Source organism: Manacus candei, unplaced genomic scaffold (assembly GCF_025592945.1).
Source record: "Manacus candei isolate 608988 ecotype Guabito, Panama unplaced genomic scaffold, ASM2559294v1 h1tg000020l, whole genome shotgun sequence".
Lineage (NCBI taxonomy): Eukaryota > Metazoa > Chordata > Aves > Passeriformes > Pipridae > Manacus > Manacus candei.
In genome coordinates this window covers 2149753-2172800 of record NW_026138068.1, presented here as the reverse complement: position 1 = coordinate 2172800, position 23048 = coordinate 2149753, and the positions used below count along the sequence as shown (strand labels likewise).

The 23048-nt window shown below is 50.0% G+C and overlaps 1 protein-coding gene across 2 annotated transcripts in view; it reads right to left on the bottom strand.

The window, feature by feature from the left end:
* CORO1C (coronin 1C) overlaps window positions 1-23048 on the bottom strand; it is a 49714-nt gene that overhangs the window by 16054 nt on the left and 10612 nt on the right. For both annotated transcript variants that reach the window (XM_051785482.1, XM_051785483.1), the window contains exon 2: window positions 8311-8510. In XM_051785482.1, the coding sequence (XP_051641442.1) occupies window positions 8311-8505 (195 nt within the window). In that variant the 5' untranslated portion in view covers window positions 8506-8510. The remainder of the gene's footprint in view (window positions 1-8310; window positions 8511-23048) is intronic.

Genomic DNA, 23048 nt, shown 5'->3' with positions numbered 1-23048 from the left:
CCTGCCATGGGCAGGGACACCTTCCACTATCCCAGGTTGCTCCAAGCCCCTTCCAACCTGGCCTTGGACACTTCCAGGGATGGGGCAGCCACAGCTTCTCTGGGCACCCTGTGCCAGGGCCTTACCACCCTCACAGCCAAGAATTCCTTCCCAGTATCCAATCTAAATCTACCCTCTTCCAGCTTACAGCCATTCCCCCTTGTCTTGTCCCTCCTGGCCCTTGTCCAAAGTCCCTCTCCAGCTCTCTTGGAGCCCCTTTAGGCACTGGAATGGGCTCTAAGGTCTCCCAGGAGCCTTCTCTTCTCCAGGTGAACCCCCCCAGCTCTCCCAGCCTGGCTCCAGAGCAGAGGAGCTCCAGCCCTTGGAATATCTCTGTGGCCTCCTCTGGACTCACTCCAGCAGCTCCACATCCTTCCTGTGCTGGGGACCCCAGAGTTGGAGCAGCACTGCAGAGGGGTCTCACCTGAGTGGGCCAGAGAGGCACAATCCCCCTTGCATCACCTGCCAACACCCCCCCACCCCTGCCTGCATGAACACCCAAATCCCATTTCCAACAGGGAAGAGACAGTCAGGATGGGGAAAGGAGATGTTATTTAGCAGCAGCGTGGGAGAGACAAGAACTCCCAGAAATCCCAAGTGTATTTATTCACCAAAACTTACCAAACCAAAACTACCAAACTAGAGGACAAACAAAAGAAGGAGATGTCCCACAGCTCCCTGGGGTCTGGCAGAGGAAAACAATGCTGGGGAGATGAACAGCCCAGGGGCATCTACACTTGGGCACGAGAGGAGCAACTCTGCTGCTCATCAGGGTCCACAAATAATCCCAGAATCAGCTAAATTGGAAAAGACCTCCAACATTATCAAGTCCAATCTGTGACCCATCACCACCTTGTCACCCAGACCAGAGCTCTGAGTGCCACATCCTTGAACGCCTCCAAGGATGTACAAAAATCAGTATAAAATGAGACTAAATAAGGATGTAAACGGGCTGTTCAAAGCCCCAGCTGGGTGAACACTTGCAGAGAAGCTCCTGCCTTGTGGTCAGAGGCACAAACTCGTCTCTGCAGAGCAGAGGAAACCACAGGACCTTCCAGAGCACAGAGCAGAGCGAGGGCTTCGCTCAGCAGCGCTTCAGAACCCGCCCCAGCTGCCCTTCTCCTCAAAAAAAACACACTTATTGCAGAGCCTCACCCCCCAGAACTGACTGGGGAGCCATCACAGGACAGTAACCCATGTCACCACCCCAGGGCCTGACCCAGTAGGGTGAGATATAAGCAATTTTTAACTCAGAGGTGTTATTTTACCACCTCTCTACATCTGTTTTGCAAACACCACCCGTGCAGGACACACCACAGATTCTGCTCTCCAGAGCAGGGAAACCCTGTTCCTGGAATTGCACAGGACTAGTTGTGCACAGAAGAGCTTGAAAAACAATATTGGGGGGTGGGTGTGTGTGCCAAAAACAAAAGACCAGGAAACCTCCAGTGGGGAATTAAAAAACAACCAGGCTATAAAGCGCCCAAATTCCACATTTCTAAACACAATTCCTTTCCAAAGAGATGCCTCTGCCAATGGAACACCACAAGGTTGGCAACTTGGCTGCCAGCTGGGGGAGTTTCCATGCTCCTGTAATGCTCCCAGGTTTGGGGATTTATTTATTTATTTGTAAAATGTAATCTTTTAATTAGGGCAGGATTTAAAATACAGCTCAAGTGCTGCTACACAGCTTAAAATTAACTCAGTGCGACTTCCAGAAATTAAACCCTTCTCATAATCCACTATGACTGTGGTTGGGCAACACATCACAGTAATAACTTTTGAAATTTGGAGCTGTGTGTGATAAAAAGTTGGCCAAAAAGGTGAATTTGAGGATTATTAATAAGTTGGATGGTGTTGACTAGAAGCACACTCAATATTCAGGTCCTTCAGCAGGGGGTGAACTGACCTTACTAAATGATTTTTTAGTGCTTTCATGTATCCCAGATCAGAAAAAAAATGTTAAATAATCAGAATTATTAAATCCAGATCAGAAGAAAGTCACAGATGAGGAGAAAAAAAATTGTTACTGATTCCAAAAGGGACAGAGAAGCAACACGAAAAAACTGTTCCTAAAAGTGGGAGTTCTATGAATTAATTTGACTGTCTTGTGATCCTTTCTCTGCCAGAAAAGGGCAATTGGTTGCAGGAAACAGCTCATGGATTATGGTAAAAATATCAGGGAGAGCAGCTGCTTCCCCAGCCCGTGGCTGCTCATGGAAATCTCCATTTAAATTGGGGAAGTGGCATCGAGTTGCACAAGGCAAAGCAACCCCCCCTCACTCTGCACAAGTTTGAGGAAGGAAACCAGGTCACAACTGCAAAGTTTGAAATACCAACCCACTGCACCTTTTCTCTGCTAGAGAAAATACTCCCTTTTTCTTTAAATTGTGTCTTTGCCTTCCAACAACCTCAAGTTTCACCCAGTGCAGGGAGGGAAGTTGAGCTCTGGGCATTGACCCCCCAGCACCAGCTGGTCGTGGAGGAGGCACTTGGGACAAAACACTGGGATGAAATGGAAGTGCCTGGATCTCTCCTGACCATGACCAAGAGCCATTAGTCACCCACAGACCAATCAAGGCATCCAGAACTAATCTGGAAGATTGGGAAGAGTTATTCCCAAAAGGTCCACTGGAGAGTCATGCAATAGGAGACTCCTGTAACTGTGCTCTCCAAGAATCCCTCAGCACTGCTCCTGCTCTCTTTACCACCTTGACAGCTGCAGGGCTGGGACACTGGATATTGGGAAAAATTCCTTCACTGGAAGGGTGGTCAAGCATGGAAAAGGCTCCACAGGGAAGTGGTGGAGTCACCATCCCTGGAAGTGTTAAAACACAGGCAGACGTGGTACTTCATGATATGGTTTAGTGGGATGGGGGTGATCAAAAGATTGGGTTTGATGACCCTGGAGGTCTTTTCCAGCTTTAATGATTCCATGATTCCATCACAGGCTGCCACAAAATGCAAACAGCTCCTTGTTCTGGAGCTCCCAGACCAGAACGGATGTAGAAAGAGGAAGGAAAAAACCCATGGTGACCAAGTACACCTGAACCTGGTGATCCACTGGAATTGAGCTGACAGGGATAAATATAAACTTCTTTTTATAGAGAAACATCTAAGGTGAAATAAAAGGAAAAAATCCATCCACATTCTTAAAATGGCTGTAGGGGCTCAATGAACTCATCAAAGGAAAACCTCCTGATTTTATTTTACACACAGTTTAGAAAAGGAGGAGTTTCATTTCCCAATGCTTCCTGGAGGAATGAGAATCGGGAAGAGCTGCTTAACATGTCACATATGCCAGGGTTGAACACCAAGGCACACCACTTGCAGAACAACATATTCCTTGGAGAAGATCATTCCCGAGGTGTGTACACCCCCACCCACATGCCAATTGCCTCCCAGGGCACCAGCTGATCCCCGATCCAGCAGGAATGCTGCCAGTGTGGGGGGAGTGCAGGAAGGAGTCGGGAAAATGGAAAATCTAATATAAGGTATATCCAAAGGGAACTGAATAAACCTCTGCTAAAGGCCTTATGTAACACAACTCGTGCCTGAAGGAATCTTTCTACGCGATCTGAAAGAAAAAGGGAACATTTGCAGCAGGTTTTCCTGTGCAGACACAAACTGCAAAGGTTTTTGGAGGAGGGAAAAAGAACTTTGTATCCTCTGAACGCATGTAGTTTGCATGTCACTGTCCCCAGCACATCAGGAAACCCAGAGAATTTTCAGCTGGGCTGAAAAACGGGGATCACCCGTGGAGTTGGGGGACTTTGTCCCCCACATGCCCCCTGCTCTGACAGGGAGGGCTCTGCTGCTGTTTCCATCAGCGTTGGAGGGGAGATGAGCCATCAATCCACCTGCACCAGGGATCTCTGGAGGACAGGGCAGGAGAATCACTCCTTCCCTTAACTCCCTGACTCTTTAATTTCTGAACAGTAGGGATTACCTCCCATGGAATGGTCTGGGTTGGAAAGGACCCTACAGACCATCCAGTCCCACTCCCTGCCATGAGCAGGGACACCTTCCACTAACACAGGTTGCTCCAAGCCTCGTCCAACCTGGCCTTGGACACTTCCAGGGATGGGGCAGCCACAGCTTCTCTGGGCAACCTGTGCCAGGGCCTCACCACCCTCACAGCAAAGAATTCCTTCCCAGTATCCCATCTAACCCTGCCCTCTGCCCATTGCCCCTTGTCCTGTCCAAAGTCCCTCTCCAGCTCTCTTGGAGCCCCTGGAATGGGCTCTAAGGTTTCCCTGGAGCCTTCTCCTCTCCAGGTGAACACCCCCAGCTCTCCCAGCCTGGCTCCAGCCATTGGAGTATCTCCACGGCCTCCTCTGGACTCTGTGCTGGAGGTGATCTCCACGTAACCCACCAGTACAAGGCCACCACAGCTGAGGCACTGTCTGATTGAAGAGTTTTATATTTTGATTCCTTCCCTGTGTACCTACAGTTTTCTCTGGGATCAGGCTTAAAGAAAACCATCTCCACAACCCAGTCTCTCACTGCCCAGAACACGCAGGGAAGTTTCCTGTCCTTCCCTGGTGTGTCCAGTTAATGCTGATCACCCCAACTCTTATCACCTACACAGCACTTAAAAACTTACAGCTTTAAAAAACTACGTGGCTCATTCCAGCAGAGGCCAATGCTCCAGACCAACCAACCTGTGGGAATAGGATTTTCTGGTGCCGGAGCATGGGAATGGCGAGTTCCTGGCACAGCCCCTGCACATGTGCGTGCAAGAAAACAGGAAGTTCAGACAAAGCGTTTCCACAGCCAGCAAAGCCGGCTGGGCTGCACCGGCCCGGCCCCGGCTCCACACCGGGCTCTGCGGGAGCCGCGGGGATGGAGGGGGGATGCAGCCCCCTGGATCTCCCGTCTCTGCGTCCAGGGGGTGCCAGAAAGACCCTCAGGGCCGGGGGCCCGGGGCTCAGGACACGCCGAGGCTGTGGGTGTGCACGGGTTAACTCCTGCACAGAGCCTGATTCCCGTGCACAGGGGTTAATTCCCGTGCACAATTACCACACACACGGGAATTAACCCGTGCACGACTCCTGCACACACGGGTTGGTTCCGGCGCGCAGTTCCCGCGCAAAGGGGGAATTTCCACGCAAGGGTTAATTCCGGCGCTGACGGGTTAATTCCCGCGCGCAATTCCTGCGCTGACGGGTTAGCTCCCGCCCGCAAGGGGGTTAATTTCCACGCACAATTCCCACGCACGCGGGTTAAAGTCCCGCGCTCAGTGTACGCGGGCGTTAACTTCCACGCGCGGGCTCGCGGGTCCCTTCCCGCACCCAGGGGTTAACCGACCCCCGCGCCGGCGGGTTAATCGATTCCCGCGCTCGGGGTTAATCGATTCCCGCGCTCGGGGTTAATTCCCGCGCACTTGCCGCGCCGCGCCCCCGCCCCCGCCAATCAGCGCGGCGGCCGCGAGCGCAGCCATGGCCATATACGGTAAAAAGCCGCGGCCGCCGCAGTGCCGCTGCGGAGGCTGCGCGCGCGCGAGGGGGCGGGGCCTGCGCCCAGAGGGGGCGGGGCTTCCCCTCCGCGTCCGCGTCCCCCCCCCCTCAGTGGCGAGCACGTGGTGCGCGGGGCCAAAAACACCCCCAAAAACCCTGCCCAGGGCCGGCAGCAAGAAACCCCTGTCCGTGTAACGAACCCCTGCGATATCGCTGGAAACGGCGCCAAGGAAAAACACGTTAAAATGAGTAAAAATTCCCCACTTTTCTGCGCTCCCAAGGAATTCCCAGTGGTCTGCACAGCCCTGGCTTTGAGTGGACTCGATGCCGTTACGGGGCCATTTTCCCCTACAGAAATGCAGCAAGTGTATTTTTACGGCTCAATTTTAAAATCAACTCAAAGCCATGGTTTAAAATTGCCTTTTTTTTTTTTTTTTTTTTTTTTTTTGGTTCCCCTGAAAATAACAAGGGTTTTGCTGCGGGGGACTTAATAAATATCCCTGCTAAACGGGCTCAAAGAGAAATCCAAATGTTGTTTAGGGTGTTGAAGGAACTGACGGAACAATTTCATCAGCCCAGGCTGTAAAAATAAACGTGGAACACAGAAACTGGTTCGAGCTGAATTGCAAAAGAACGTGTCAGGCTGGGGGTGAAGGGACACAGCCCCTCCAGCTTTGCAGGAACCTCCTCAGAGGTGGATATTAAAGGGCTGTGCAAGGCAGGAATGGAGCTGAGGGCACCAAGGAAATGAGAAATACAGGGGAGGGTGGGAGGAATAACTGAATAAGCATAAAAATAACCCCAAAGATAAGATAGTGCTTCAAAATGCAGAAGCACAGGTCACTCAGAATTAGCAGGAATTTCTGCCAGGAAATGAGAAAACACAGAACCATGGGATCATTAAGGCTGGAGAAGCTCTCTGAGACCATCAAGTCCAACTGTTCCCCCAGCACTGCCAAGGCCACCATGTCCCCAAGTGCCACATCCACACATTTTTTGAACACTTCCAGGGATGATGATTTCACCACTGCCCCAAGCAGCCCTGTGCCAGTGCTTCACAACCCTTTCCATGAAGAAATTTTCCATGATCTCCAATCTAAATGTCCCCTGGCACAGCTTGAAGCCATTTCCTCTCATCCCATCCCTTGTTCCCTGGGAGCAGAGCCTGATCCCCTCGGCTCCCAGCTCCTCTCAGGGAGCTGCAGAGAGCAAGAAGGTCCCCCCTGAGCCTCCTTTTCTCCAGGCTGAGCCCCCCCAGCTCCCTGGTGCTCCAGGAGAAGAAAAGAGGGATGCACATCCCCTGCTGATGGTGTCTCTGTGCCATGATGCAACACGGGTGCAGCTGGTGCTGTGCTGAGCAAGGAATTCCTGCTCCAGGTCTGCTCACCACCCATGGTCTGGGCAGGAGGAGGACTCGTGGCCCCAGGATGAGCCCAAAGGGCTGTTCAAGAGCAGCGAATGGAGCTATTTTGGGAAGTTGGGGTTTGGCTTTGTTCTGCAGGACTGAGAAGCCGCTGCCTCTGCTCTGCCCTCGCCATGTGGGAGCTTGTGTTCAATCCTGGTCACTATTTCTATATTTAACAGGGCAGAGCTGGAAGTGGAGCTGGGAAACAAGCACAGGGCTGATGACAGACCGAAGACAACTAAACTATACCCTTAAGAGAGAAGTTTGAGGGTCACAAAGAAAATAATGTTGCAGAAAAAGACTTTGATCATGAGAATTTGCTGGTTAAGCGTCAGAAAGGGATGAGAAGAATCTCCAGCAAGGGTGGAAGACGGATGTGATTTTTCCATGGAGTATCAGGGGCAACAGGGATTTATTTCAGTCGGACCCAGCTCCTGCCCATTTACTCCTAACACAGAACTGGAAGGGGCTCCAGGAAGGTCTCTCTTCCCGGTTTTTCAGCCTCAGAACCTTTGATCCAGCCCATCTCACGGCTGATGGACAGGAACCCACCTTCTCTGGGTGTCTGGCAAAGCACAGCCCTGGGGCTCTACAAAGAAATCCAAAGGAGAAGGGAAAGAGCAGAGTGTATGTGGGTTCACTGGAAGATTATTTACTGAAAACTTGGCAACATCTTGGCAAGAGAGAACATTAAGGGGGGGGTCTACCTGCCCAAGAGGAGATGAAGCCCCTCCCTTCATTTTTCCAGGTATTAGGGATAACAGAATCTGGCCGAAGTATAATAAAGCCCAGACACAGCCCTGGGAGAGCTCCAGGACAGCTGTGATGGTACCTGGAGGAACTGTTTTCTTACCAAAATTATTCTTGTCTTATACCATATAAAGAGCATCTGAAGGGGCTGGCAGCAGCCTGGACCAGCTCAGATGCCAGGGCCACCAGCCTGTGGAATTTGCATCCTTCCAATGAGAGGCTGCAAGGAGCAGTTGGGCTCAGGTGGTTCCTGAATTAATTCCGGAAGGAGCAGTTGGATTCAGGTACATTCCTGAGTTAATTCCAGAAGGAGCCATTGGGCTCAGGTGGTTCCTGAACTAAGTGACACTTGCAGAGCTCAAAAAGCTGAATCCCTGACAGTGGGAAAAACTTGACGTGATCACAAAGAGGCTTCTAAAATATGATTCTGTGTAGAAGCTTCTGCCAGAATTGGCTCAGATTAGTCAAGCAAACAGCTTGTTTACTGTGTTTAATGTACAGGAAGCATCAGCCTGATTACAGACATTAAACATATTCCTACATGGCAGTGTTTGTCACCACGGCAGACACTTCCCAGCCTTAAATGTTACTCCCAAACAGGCACCGAAGAGACAGCAGAGCTGAGCAGGTAATCCCAGAGGCTCCAAAAGCACTTACCTTGTGCAGAGGCAGCACCAGGAAGGCTCCCCCGCCGCTGGCATCGACGATGATGGCCACGAAGCGGGGGTTGACTGCACAGAAGGAGCTGTCCCAGGTGACCCGGGACACGCGGATGTCGTCGTAGCACTGGTCGTTCTTCACGGCCTGGCCGAACACGTGCCGGAATTTGCTCTGTCGTACCACTCGCCTCATGGTGTCTGTGGGGCATGGAAAAGGGACATCAGTCACAGGGGCAGGACCTCCTGCTTGCCCAGGAGATGCCTGGCCAAGGGCCACCATGGGATGCTGTCCCTGGGTCCATTGCTGCGCTTCCAGCAGTGTGGAAACGCGGCTTCACTCACCGTTCAGAGAGTTATGGAATGGTTTGGGTTGGAAGGGGCAGAACCACAGAATCCCAGAATTGTTAGGGTTGGAAGGAGATCAACCAGTCCAACCCCCCTGTCCAGGCAGGGTGACTCGGAGCAGGTGACACGGGAACGTGTCCAGGTGGGTTTGGAATGTCTCCAGAGAGGGAGACTCCATGCCCTCCCTGGGCAGCTGTTCCAGGGCTCTGCCACCTCCATGGAAAAAAGTTCTTCCTCATATTGAGGTGGAATTCCTCGTGGTTCAGTTTATGGCCATTGCTCCTTGTCCTGTCATTGGATACCACTGGAAAGAGTCTGGAACCATCCTGATACCAAAGACCGTAAAGCTCATCCAGTCCCACCCTTGCCATGGGCAGGGACACCTTCCACTAGTCCAGGTTGCTCCAAGCGTCGTCCAACCTGGCCTTGGACACTTCCAGGGATCCTCTACCTTGCTTTAGACCTACCAAATCCTCGGCTAGTTTTGCCTTTTCCTTTTTTTAACTGAAAGTTCAGGTTATTTTGTACCAAACCCAACCAAACTGCATTTCCAAGGGGGTTTTGCCAGTTAAGCATCAATTTTCCTCTTGTAAATGTACTCTCTGACTGCAGGAAAGGAAGTTCCTAATCCTAAAAGCAGTTTTTAGACAAGTCTCCACATATTTTCAGGGATAAATCTAGTCTTGGATTGAACTTGTTTACTTTCAAGTCAGACAGGGGCCAGAAGATGTAAATAAAAATGCAAGCTCCCAAAATCCGGTGTTCCTGTGAAGTGGTTCCACATGTTCCCCAGCTCCCAGTTCTTTCTTCTAACTCCAAAATCTCCCTAAAAACCCATAAAATGCTTTTCCTAGGCAGAAAGGAGTAATGGAAACAAGTTAATGACTCCAATTAACTTGGTGTGTCTGCAGCATTTCTTGAAAAAAATTATTTTCAAGAATGCTGAAGTTAAAATAGAGGGAGAGGGATTGGCGTGGAAAATTCCAGCACCTGAGACCTGGAAGAAGACTCGGGCACAACACCATCCTTGGATCACACTGCAACCTATGGAGCCCTCACATCTGGGAAGGGCTTTTCCCAGCCTTCCAAGATTTTCCCCTTCAATCCATGCTGGCAGAGGGGGAGCCTCCATACAGCATCTTGCTTTTACATATGGGAAAAATATTTCTGTCCCAGTCTCCAGGGAAAGCCAAAAAAAAAAAAAGAAATGGGGGGGGGAAATAAAAATAAGTAGAGTCCACCTCCTATCTTGCCTCCCAGAAGGTCCCCAAGCACATGGAGAGGCTGGGAAAAACTGCTCTGCTCATGGAGCTCCTTGCTCCAGCTCCAGCAGTGATGCTCCAGAGTGAGAGACTGGGAATGTGGCTCCATCCTGACTCGCTGTGCACAGCCTGTCTCCTGCAAACGTGATTAAAGCTTGTAGGGCTGTCTGTGACTGCAAAGCTTTGCAGGAACGTTGATGGCTGTTTTGTAGTCTGGGAGGTTAAATAAAAAATTAACAGCGACAAAAAGCGGAATAACTGGAGGGAAACGCTCATCAGAGCCGGGAAATGCACAGCCCATAATGTGTCTGAAGAGGAGAAGAATGTTCCAATTAAGGGAACAGACAGCTCGGGAGAGACACTCCAGCTCCACAGAGATAAGGGAAAATAAGCAGAGGATTTGTCCTCCACCAGATCACATTTGGGATCTGGCACTGGCCACCTCCCCAGCAGCTCCATCTCCGGGTGGGGCAGCTGCTGGGACATGGATCCAGTGCCACTGGAGCCACCAGTGTGCCCAGCCCACACCAAGGGTCACAGCAGGAACCAGCTCAGGGAAAACCAGCTCCCACAGAATGTTCTGAGTTGGAAGGGACCCCCAAGGACCACTGAGTCCAACCCTTAAATGAATGGTCCATCTGGGGATGGAGCAGGGATTGACCCCGTGGCTGTGGTGCTACGGGCACCGTGCTCCAACCAACTGAGCTTCTCTGCACACAGATAATAAATGCACTTATTTGAGGGTCATTTTTGCAATGGAGACACCTGTCCCCACATGTGGGCTGGAGGCCACCAAACACCTTCCCCTGGGCCACATGGCTGGTGATGGCTTTGAGCCACCAATGACCTGAGTCCCATGAGCTGGTGACACAGAGCCACAGACTCTGGGGTCATTCCCAGTGGTGGGGACTCCCCACTGCCTTTCTCATGGTACCTCTTCTATACTGATCTCCTGATATTTTAAGGGCAATTAAGAATGTCTAAGAAAAAACAGGTGTTGTTTTAAAAAGCAAAATTCTGTGAATAACCGAGGTGTTTAAGACATCTCTGTAAAAAAGCTACACGGAAATTATTAGGGATTTCTATCATATTATAGATAAACTTGGGCTTCCCCTGTGCTTCTCATCAGCTAATGGAATTGCATAACACACCTTCTGCCAAGTGTTTCCCTTACAGCACAAGGCCTGTTCCGTGCTGGACACACCCTGGAACACCGGAGTGCAATGGGAAGTCACAAACCAGGAGCTGCTCTCCAGCTCCAGCCAGAAGGTAAGAGCACAAAACAAAATCATGGAATGGGTTGGGTTGGAGGGACCTTAAAGCCCATCCTGCTCCACCCCCTGCCAGGGGTGGAACAGGATGTCCACTCTGTAGGGACACCTTCCACTAGACCAGGCTGCTCCAAGCCCTGCCCAACCTGGCCTTGGATACTTCCAGCACAATCCCAGCCTCACAGAATCGTGCCCAAAGAAAAGGTGAATTTCAACTCAAAGATGCCCAAAAGACACAAAACACGCCGAACTTCCGAAGTTCAATAAGATATATCATAAAAAAAAATGCAGTTCCACACCCAATTACTAATTTGTGTCGACTCATCCCAGACCTGTCAGACACTTCCACCCCAAGGGCTCCTCCCAGAGCCGGGAGGGGCTCAACACTCATGGCTTTGACCCTGCCAGGTCCTGCAGGGCACACCATGCAAGAGCAGCATCACCCTCATCACCCCCTTCCTCCCTCCCTTCCACCACTCCAGGTGACACTAGGCCACCCTGAAGACACTGGGATGTTCTCCAAAGCCCAACATGTCACAACAGCACCCAGCTCAGCCCTGTCCCACCTTGCAGCAAATCCTACTCAGCACGACTCATCCAGGAGCAGGGAGAAGTCCCCTGGCTTGGTGCACATGGATTTTCATGGCAGGGAAAAGTCCCCTGCCTGGTGCACAGTGGATTTTCATGGCAACGTTCCCACCCTGCTGTGCATCAAGATTAAAATCAGCTTGTTGAGAAGAAGGTAAAGTGATGGTTTGAACTCGCCATGCTGAGCCAACACGCAGCAAATTGCCTGGTGCCACCATCCCACAGAGCATGGGGTTTGGGAACTTCTCTGCTCTGATGCTGGGAATTCAGATAGGATAGTTATGATTATACCTTTTCTTCTCTTGATCAATACCAGAACACCACGAAAAAATGGTTATTTTGAATATCACATACCGGGGGATCTGCCACCCCTTCCACCTTCATGGAAGAGAAACTTCCTTTGTCCCGTGGTGAAATCCTACTACTTTATTTCCCTCATTTTTGCCGTGTGATGAGAAAGGTAATCATTTGGTTTTCTATAAATGACTTTCAAAAAAATGTAAAGAGTTCAGATGCATCCAAAAATACCCTGATTTGTTCCAAAGGGATCTGTTGGAACACACCTTCGCTGCCCTCTTCCCCACCTACAGCTCGTCATCCTTAGCAGGAACTCTGCTGAACACATGGTGAGCAGCCTCCAAGTCCTCATTTCCATAGCAAAGGGAGTGATTCTTGGCGTTGGATCACAGCCATTTTGATCTGGCTGCTCTCCAAGGAGAAGGAGGGGGGGAATGTGCAGGCTGTGGTTATAAAGAGCAGCGACTGCGGATCCTTGAGAGCACCAGAGAGAGCAGGTGAAAAACAAAACAGGGGGAGCTTGAGCTGAGCACCCAAAAAGAGTCGTCTCCCCACCACAGACTCTCCTTAAACACGAAGAGCATTCAGTCTCCTTAGTTGTTTTTCAATACCACAGTGCAAAGGATCCCCCCTCCTCCTTCTCCTCCATCTGCAAGCAAATCCACAGCTCAGTTTGGTTGCCACAGGTTCTCTCAGCAGAGCCACGTGCAGCATCCAAGCAGGAAGGAGCTCCAACTTGGCCAATTCATGGAATGGTTTGGCTTGGAAGGGATCTTAGAGCTCATCTCATCTCCTGCCATGGGCAAGGACACCTTCCACTATCCCAGGTTACTCTAAGCCCCATCCAACCTGGCCTTGGACACTTCCAGGGATGGGGCAGCCACAGCTTCTCTGGGCAGCCCATGCCAGGGCCTCACCACCCTCACAGCCAAGAATTCCTTCCCAGTATCCAATCTACATCTACCCTCTTCCAGCTTAAAGTTATTCCCCCTTGTCCTGTCCCTCCTGGCCCTCGTCCAAAGTCCCTCTCCAGCTCTCTTGGAGCCCCTTCTCCAGGTGAACACCCCCAGCTCTCCCAGCCTGGCTCCAGAGCAGAGGGGCTCCAGCCCTTGGAGAATCTCCATGGTCTCCTCTGGACCTGCTCTAGGAGGTCCATGTCCTTTTTTGGTGCCACTTTTAGGATTATCAGGAGAGATACCAACACCTGAGATGATTCACCACAAGGAAAGACTGATTCAGGCTCTACCAGCCATGTGACAGGATGACCTGGGCAGTTCAGGGAGCCTTGGGAAGTGACTTTGTAAATACCAGAGTTGGCAAGAAAACACATCCATGGCTAACAGGGCTGTGCTGGGGTTTTACCACTAGGAAGTGGACTTGGAGCAAGACTTAAAAAAGGAAGTTAATTAGATCATTGTGCTGTTAGACCTTGGCCGAAGAGCTGGAACGATCCGCACGCACTTGCTAGGCAGAAAATATTTAGGAGGGGGGTGGTAAAGCACAACTTTGGAGGATTTAAAACCTCCAAACTGGGAGCTGAAAGGCGTTTAAATTTTGCCAGAGTTACAACCCTCAGCAAAATTAAAACAGAAGCGTTGGACACCCTGCAAAGACCACGACAATAGAAGTGCTGACAGATCCATGGCGGCTGATCTCCTGGATCCCGCTCAGCCACACACGGAATCTTGGTGGGCACAGAGGAGAGAGCCCCTCAAAACTCTTCTTTCCCTAAAATGTCAAGTGACTCCTAGCTGAATTTTGCCACGCACTGGAGTTCATCTCCCAGTCTGTGCCTGCTGTCCAGCCCAGCCCTTGTGTCAGCATTTCAAAGGCCCTCAGAAAGGCAGGATTCAGGCGGCCACAGTCACACAGGGAGACTTTTCATTCCACTCCTTTCTGATCTCCCATCACGATGTGTCACAAGAGCTACCATGAGTTTGCCCATTTTCCTGTTTATAAAGGATTTATCTGTCTCAAGAATCCAACAGATGGATTTCTGTGGCTTCGGAGGGTTTTCAGGCTGCTTATGCAAGAGGAAATGCATCCTGCTAGGGAACACTGACAGGAAAACCCCCCACTAATGGCAAAATCCTGCTCAGCCCGTGTGACTGGGATCCCTTCTGGAAAGGGAGACATTGGAAATAAAAGGCCAGTTGAAGTCACAGGCAGCCTGAGGCTACAATTAAGGGGGGGGTGAGAACACAAATCCAGTGGATAGGGAGGACAGCATTTATAAAAGGCTGGTACTTGGGACTGGAAAGGCTCTTCCTTAAGTGGAAAATGTCAAGTTGCAGCTCTTGGTGAATCCCCAAACTCACAGTCAGAGCCTTGCTGAAGAGCTTGGGAATAAAGGTACAGTCTCAGCTATTAACAAATAAGAAGTAGATTTCAAAAAAATTAAAATCAAGAGATTAATGGTTGGACTTGATGATCTTAAAAGTGTTTTCCAACCTAAATAATTCAATGGATCTATAGACAATGCACCAGCACCAGGTTTGAATGGTGTTATGGGATGGATGGGGTCAGCAGGGACAGGGGATGGTCCCACTGGTAGAACTACAACATGGGACTGCCCAGGCCATGGGTTCCTGATGGGGAAGCCCAGAGGATTCTCAAGTCCCATCCATGCAACCCAAGGTCTTCCTGAACACCTGGGCTGAGACACTTGGGCCTCATCTGCAAAAGCAATGAGTGCTCAGAGCTGGTTTTATAAAAAAAAAAAATAAAAAAAAATAGGAAGTATGTTCCAATGCTGAGCCAATAACCAGCCCACGGGTGTTCCAGCCTGCCCCCAGCATGGAGAGAACACCCTCCCTCCCAGCAGGGCTGCGCCACCTCTGTGGAGCAGTTGGACATCAGGAGATAAGCACTGGAGAAAAGCCCACGAGGAATGTGGCAATTCACCCTTCAGAGCACTCTGAACATCACATGGAAGATAAGGTACAGAGCCACATATGGCACAGAGGCACTCAGAGGTTTTTAAGTCCAAGAGAGACCACAGTCCCACTGTGCTTCCTGCTCCTCACAGCGAGGACAACTCCACCTCACCACGGCTATGTGGCCAAGGGAGCAGGGGCTGAGCCAACAGCTGCACCCCACTGCCTGGGAAAAGGGGAACAAACACCACCAGGTTATTTCCTAATCCCTCACTTCTAGCATTTCTCAACTCCAGGTTGTGCAAGCTCCCTGGTTCCTGGTGACTCAGGCGCGTGCACGGCACACTGGGCACCGGGACATGGATGTGGGCACACACTGCCCTGTGCCTGCTCCAACTGCACACACAGTCCAGGGAAATGCTTTCCAGCAGTACCACAGTGCACAGGCCAGAGACTCAGAGATGTGTCCTACAGTGAGCTCAGGGCCACAACTGGAATTAGCCCACACTGGCAGGAAACTGCCACCACTGTCACCAGTATGTCACCAGCAAGGCTGGAGGGGGAATTAGAACCACAGAATCATGGAATGGGTTGGATTGGAAGGAACATTAAAGATCGTCTCATTCCCACCTCCTGGGACAGTCCCACAGGCAGGGAAGGACACCTTCCACTAGCCCAGGTTGCTCTAAGCCCTGTCCAACCTGGCCTTGGACACCTCCAGGGATGGGGCAGCCACAGTTTCTCTGGGCACCCTGTGCCAGGGCCTCACCACCCTCACAGGGAAGAATTGCTTCCTGATATCCAATCTAAACCTACTATCTCACTTTGAACCCATTCCCCCTTGTCCTGTCACTCTATGTTCTTGTACAACTTCATCTCCCTCTCCAAGTATCCAAGCAATCAAAGGATTCAGTCTCACAATATGAAGTCCTGCAAGACTTGGGCAAGGAAGGAAGTGGGAGAAAAAAAATGTATCACATGACCACCAAAACTTCATCTCACCTCACCCCACCCCAGGACTTCACATGAAACCTCCAGCAGAAAAAGGGAACAGCCACAAATACCTTGATACAGTCCCTCTCCTTTTAAACACAACGATGTTCCCTCCGTGCATCCCTTTTCCAGTCACTCCATTTTCAGTCCAGTTCTGACAGAACTGTTGTTTTCAGAGTTGTCCAAACCAAAGGTGAACACTATTACAGATGGTCCAAATTTCAAAACACATCATATTTGTGTCTTTGGTTACTTGAATCCAGGTTGAGCAAGACACTGCCATCTGATTTCACTTCATTTTAAAGACAAAAAGCTGGAATATGAACTTAATACTGAAATTTCCAGCTGTTCCACCACTGGCAAGATTCTATTTTGGGATGGGAACCTAAACCACAAACTACCAGGGAATTTGATTATATCTCAACTGGGGAGCCCAGCACATTCAAAAATGTAACACAACCCAAACTTTAAATAAGCTGAAATTTCTGTTCTGGAAGAAGCACAAGGTGTTGGCTGTAACCTGTGAAACACTTGATATGATTCTGGTTTTAGCTGGAACCTCAAACGATTGTATGAAAACCTTTAGAATATGAAGCACTCTGAGACAGAAGCCACCTGTAAAGCTCAGATCTCCCAGGGATCACCCAGAGGGATGTGTTATTTCCTGAGGGTTCACCTGTGTGCTCATCTCACTCCTCCCACACTGTGGCTATTTTCCCTTCAAGATTTCCAGGTGTACAATTCATTTTCTTGAGGAATCACCTGCTCTAGTGGAAGGTGTCCCTGCCTGTGGCAGGGGGTGGAACAAGATGAGCTTTAAGGTCCCTTCCAAGCCAAACCAATCTGTGCTGATCTCTCCACTCCCACCACTTTGGAGCTGTATCTCTCCATCCACCATTACATCATTTATCATAATTTACAGTGACAAAAGGACGCCGCAGTGGAAAGTCATTACCCCGAACTGAGAGAGTTGTCTGGCTTCATTTAATCTGTGCCATCTACCATAAAGCCAGAGCAATGAATGCACACAAAAATCATTACACAAAATAATTTATCAGGAGCCACAGCGGGATGGGCAACCAGCAAAGGGAAACACTGCAGCAGTTACCCAAATCCTGGATCTGAGGCAGCTGAGGAGCAGGAATGGGAATTCTCCCAGCAGCCTCCAAACAACCCCCTCTTTTGAGTTTATTTCTTTTATAGCATCTTCTGTCAGCTGGCACTAAAGTTGCCCCAACCTCAGAGATGATGGGGAATGTTGGGATGATGGTAATTTAGCACAGGCTGGGTAAAAAAAAGTTAGTAAAATGAGAAGAGAAGGAAGGAGAGCAAAGTGGAGATAAAAAAAAAAAAAGGACTGAAACTCAGGACAAAACCTCATAAAGGCAAGTAATGTACAGAATACAGGGATTAAACATCCCAGGTGCCTCAGTGCATTTAGGGCCAGATTGGACAGGGCTTGAAGTGTGGAAGGTGTCCCTGCCCATGGCAGGGGGTGGAATGAGATGAGCTTTAAGGTCCCTTCCCACCCAAACCATTCTGGGATTCTGGAATCTCTGCATTTCAGCTCCACTTCTGCTGCCAGCAGAGACAGTTGTTGGACACCACACAAGCTTTACTGGATAAGGAAAGGGAAGCCTCCCCCACACTCCCACCTCAGGCACTGCTGTTCCAGGAGCTGACCACAGAAGGCCGTGGCCTTTCACATGCTCCCCTCCAAAAAACCCTTCCTTCTCCTCTGCTTTCTCCACTGGCATAAACACCAGAGAAGCTTCTCTGCACACTGTATCCTCATCCACTGCCAAGAGACAGAGTGAATCCTCCCAGAGCTGAACAGAGCCCTGGGAACTGCAGCCACAGACATCACACCAACCCCGAGGGGGCTGCTGACACCCCGGGACCGGCTGATCACCCCCAGTGTGAGCAGCACCTGCCATGGGGAGGGAAAAACAGGGCTCAGCCCTCCCCAGGGCCCCGAGGGAAACACGAGGGAGAGAGCAGGGCCTTGCTGTGCAGAGCTGGGAGCCAGCAGGGCCCTCCCAGCGCCAGGATTCCAGCTGAGGGAAGGAGGTGATAAAATGCTTCTCCCCAGCGCTGACCTAGTTCTCTTATCAGGGCTACCAGGGAAGTATCAATGTGCTCAGAGCTGCCACCCTGATCCACTGAATTCTCCTCTCTTGAAGGTTACATGCAAGTTTCCTCCAGATCCTGGGACACATCACAAGCTTCTCTTTTTCTTAAAATCTGGTTTTGGGCAAAGGATGGTGGTCATGAACAGAGAAAGCTTTTCCCCACCACAGTTTCATTAATTTCCCACCAATCACCAGCAGATCCTACCCTTCCCAGCTAACTAAACACTTTTTTTCTAACAGAGTGCTCATGGCAGAAAACAAGTGTATTTTCAACTTGATTATCTGAAATAATTGGCAAACATAAATCTTCATGTGTGTGACAGAGGAGCTCAGCAGTGGCCACTAGACCTGGAACTCAGCCCCTGATACAGGATGTGTCTGTCCTCTCTGATGCTGAATATAAGCAGAATTTAAGCAGACAGGTGCTGGGACCTAAGGATGGAAAGAATAAGACCTGCAGGATTCCCCATTCTGCTGAAGTTAAGAAGAGGTGCAGACATGAGAGGATTTGATTACCATGATATTTTCTAAGGTAAGAACACGTCCTATTAAATCCAGTGGTTTTAAGACATTGCTGGAAACATGAAACTGGAAGTGAGGGGAGGCAGTGAATTGGATCATTCCTTAAAAAATGACAAAAAGACTTACTGAAATTAGGAATCCCAGAATGGTTTGGGTTAGAAGGGACCTTAAGGCTCAGCTCATTCCACCCCCTGCCCACGGGCAGGGACACCTTCCACTAGCCCACGTTGCTCCAAGCCCCATCCAACCTGGCCTTGGACACTTCCAGGGATGGGGCAGCCACAGCTTCTCTGGGCACCCTGTGCCAGGGCCTCCCCACCCTCACAGGAAAGAATTCCTCCTCAGTATCCCATCCAACCCTGCCCTCTGGCAATGGGAAGCCATTACCCTTTGTCCTGTCACTCCAAGCCCTTGTCCAAAGTCCCTCTCCAGCTCTCCTGGAGCCCCTTTAGGCACTGGAAGGGGCTCTAAGGTCTCCCTGGAGCCTTCTCTTCTCCAGGCTGGAAACTCCCAGCTCTCCCAGCCTGTCTCCAGAGAAGAGGGGCTCCAGCCCCATCTCCAGAGGAGTTGACCACCTGGTTTCTATTCCTCGATTACAACATGCCATGGCATCCACAGGAAGAAACTACAAAGTTTTTTTAAGGAGATAAATAAGGAGATAGACAGTTGCAGGTCTCAGTTCCTGCAGAGCTGCAGCCCAGGAGCCACCAGGACCTGCAGAGCCCTCAGCTCCGAACACTAAGTTGGTTGGGACACGAATTCCTCCCGACTCCGAAATAAAGCAGAAACAACAGATCAGCACAACCGAGGCTCCCAACCAGCCCAGCCAAGAGTGAGTCAGACTGACCAGGCGAGGAGGCACATTCTCCACATGGCCCGGCCTGACCACAGCGGCTCCACTGTGCTGCTGGACCCAGCACAGCCCCAGGCCTGCCCGGAGCCTGCGGAGAAGCCGACGCTGCCTTGGGAATGTGACCCAGGAGGAGCAGGATGGCCAAGTGCAGCCACACATCAGTGTGGTGGTGTCTGGAGTGTGCTCCCAGTCCTGTAACGGCAAACGGGATGGGCTGGAGACCTGGAGAACATCCCAGGTAGGCTGGAGGTACAGCACAGACCAGCACTGTCCATCACACACCAGTGTGGTCCATCACACTGGAATTTTAAATGGAAACACTCAACTCCAAAAAGCAACAATGAGCTTGGTTGTCACCTCCTAAAAAACATCTTCATCCAGTCAGAGTGGCCTCCACTTCTCACCACCCACCCAACAGGTGAGGCACCCACTAAACTGCTTTTGGTGTTCTCCAAATGCACCCAACAATGGTTAATTGTCAAAGACAGGACAATATCCTCCCACAGAACGTGGGAGTTCGGGCAGGACAACGCAAACATCTCGGGTTTTAATGCAGTACAAACAAGCTGCAAAACGAATCTCAGTTCTCCCAGTTGGAGCTGGCATGTGTTCCTCCACATTTCCATTTGCTGTCCTGCCAGCTCTTCTGGCCAAGCAGCCTATAATTCCAAGAGCACCATTGTCATTCTGTCCCGTTTCCGTAACGTGCAATTTGAAATCAGGGCTGGGGGAGGGAGGAAGGGACCGGAGGAGGCTGAAACTCAAATCCAGATAGTTCAATCTGCTCACTTGATTTTAAATCCCTATCTCGTGGTACCAATTACAGCCCCTCAAACATCTGTTTCAGCAAAGGCTTCCAAGTTCAAACACATTTCCTCTGTCCTACAGATGTTCCTTGTCGCTGATCTGTCGTGGGGCAAGGCTGCTGTCCCTGGCACCAACCTGCTGTCAAACCATGAATGCAACACAAAGCTCCTTTCTCACCTCTCTGGGCAGGCAAGAACACAAAAATTATCTCAGGAAGTGTATTTAGTCTGTTGAGGAGCTTTAATAAACATTCCTGCTATGCTATGAAGAAAGATTTCAGATCCAAAAAGGAAAAACATCTTCCTATGCCCTGTGCCAGGGATGAGGGCCACCACTGTCCCTGATACCTCTTCCTACCCCCTCTGCCAGGGATGAGGGTATCACTGTCCCTGACAGCTCCATGGCACCAGTTCCATGTCCCCGCCTCCCTGGCAGGGAGAATCACACCCATCCCAACACACTCTGGGCAAAGGCAGATTCCTTGGGGAATTCTTGGACCTGCAGCTGCTCTCAGCTGGAGAACCGGTTCCCAGCAAGGGGTGTGAAGAATTCCAGCCTGTGCCTGATGACCTTTAAGCTTTACTTACCTGTTGGCTTGGCAGTCACGCTGCTGCACGTGCAGCCCACACCTCCAGCCCCTCGGGAATCCCTGTGGCATTTACAGCAGCTCCGGAGGAGCCTGGCCAAATCAACAGGCACAATTCCACCCAGATAAGCCCCAGCTGGTTTTTCTGTGAGCTTTCCAAGCCCTTCAGAATTCCTCCAGTAGAGCAGAAGATCGATGTGGCAAAGCACAGAAGAATAAAAAGATAACCTTTACCCTCCAAAAGAAACATCAGGGAGCAAAGTAGAGTAGAGAGATAACCTGACCCTTCCCAGGGGTGCCCACCCTTAAACAGCAGCACCTTAAAGCACCACACAGAACAAACTGCTCCAGAGAGGAGCAATTTTCCTGGCAGCGGCCAGGAAAGAGCTGCTGGAGGCACAGCAACACTCAGCTAGAGGAGTTTTGTGCCTACACTTCAGGCTGTGCTAAAGCAGAATATATTGCAGAGGAATGTCTGGCAACTCTTGGTTGCCTAAGCTGGCTCAGGATTTTTTTTCTTGCCTTGCAAATTGATCTCAGCAGATTCAAAAATTAAAATCAACCTTAAAAACATCACTGAAAACTCAGAAAGAATTTAATCCACCTCCCGTTCTGAACAAGGCAGTTTTGTCCCCATTTACTCCAACCTGCAAGATATGGTACAATTAATGTAAGTACTGCAGAAAGGAATTAAGTGAGAAATTAAGAGTTGAAAAGGTGTAAGAATGGCCATTTATCCACACACACATCCCACCACGTGTGCTGGGGCAAATACCTGAACCATGTGTAAAACAACAACTACCCTTAGTAGTACATGCTACAAGTATTCCCCAGACCCTGAGTAAAACATGAAACCTCACATTCCCAACGTGGAAAAGAAGGATCTCAATCTGTTTGACACAGGTGTGGTGAAAAATGCCAAGTAAATGAGTCAGCTGGGGGTTCAAGATTCCAGCAGGAATCAACAAACCACCATGAGGGTTTTTAAGTATTTTAAGTAAAAATGAAAAAAAATAAGGCAACTTCAGGGGTTAATTCCAGCCCTGAGTGGTGCTCAGCATGGAGCCTTTGCTGATGACAATCCTCCCTATCCTACCATCATCTGCCCAGCATGGCCAGTTTGCCCAGCTCCCATGGGACACAGTGCTTCCTATGGACTGGATTTGTTATTGCTGCTAATCCCTGGTGCTGCTAATTACACCCATTAGCAGTTTGTCCAGGATCCAGATCTGCAGCACTGTAGGATGGCAAGTCCCCACCAGATTGTTGGAAGGGACCTTAAAGATCACCTAATTCCCACCCCCTGCCATGGACTGGGACACCTTCCACTATCCCAGATTGCTCCAAGCCCCATCCAACCTGACCTTGGACACCTCCAGGGATGGGGCAGCCACAACTTCTCTGGGCAACCTGTGCCAGGGCCTCACCACCCTCACAGGGAAGAATTACTTCCTAAAATGTGACCTGAATTTCCCCTCTTTCAGTTTGAACCCATTTCCCCTTGTCCTGTCACAATGGTTCCTGATAGAATTGAAGACTTCAACGGAACAGGGCACTGCAAAATGTGATGTTTCAATAGAGCAGGTTTATATATTTATTTAAGATAAACAATGGATTTTCAATGGCTCCAGAACACTGTCTCTATGGCAACTATATGCAGAACCAGGGGGGAGGGAGGGGAAGTTCCCATATTTCTAAATACTCAAACCAGAGTGATTTGAAGTCCATTTTCCAGGGATTACTTATCCCAGGAACTGCAGGTGCAATGCACTGCCCAGGTTCATACAGGGATGCAAACAAGGAGTAGTTTCAGGCACATCACTCCTGTGGAATTTTAGGGAATCCTGCTGAGACATATTTTATAAAGCTGTGGAAATGGCTGCTGTCATATTCAGCTAAGAATTATTATCTATATGCTTGTTCCTACATAGGAACTCTCATTCAGAGATATTATGGGCAGCCAAAATCTGGAAAACCACAGGGAAACCCTGGTCCTTCCTACAGGGAACACTTGGCCTCAAGCACAGCTCAGCAACACTCCAAAGGAGAGCTGGGAGCTCAGCTCAGCACACCCAGGCTGAGCCTTAATCACTTTAAGTCAGATCCCACCACTGGTTTATTTCCATTGCTCCTTCAAATTCAATTATTAAAAAGGAAAACAAGACAAACCTAATTATGCTGGACTGAGAGGCCCAGCTCAGTGT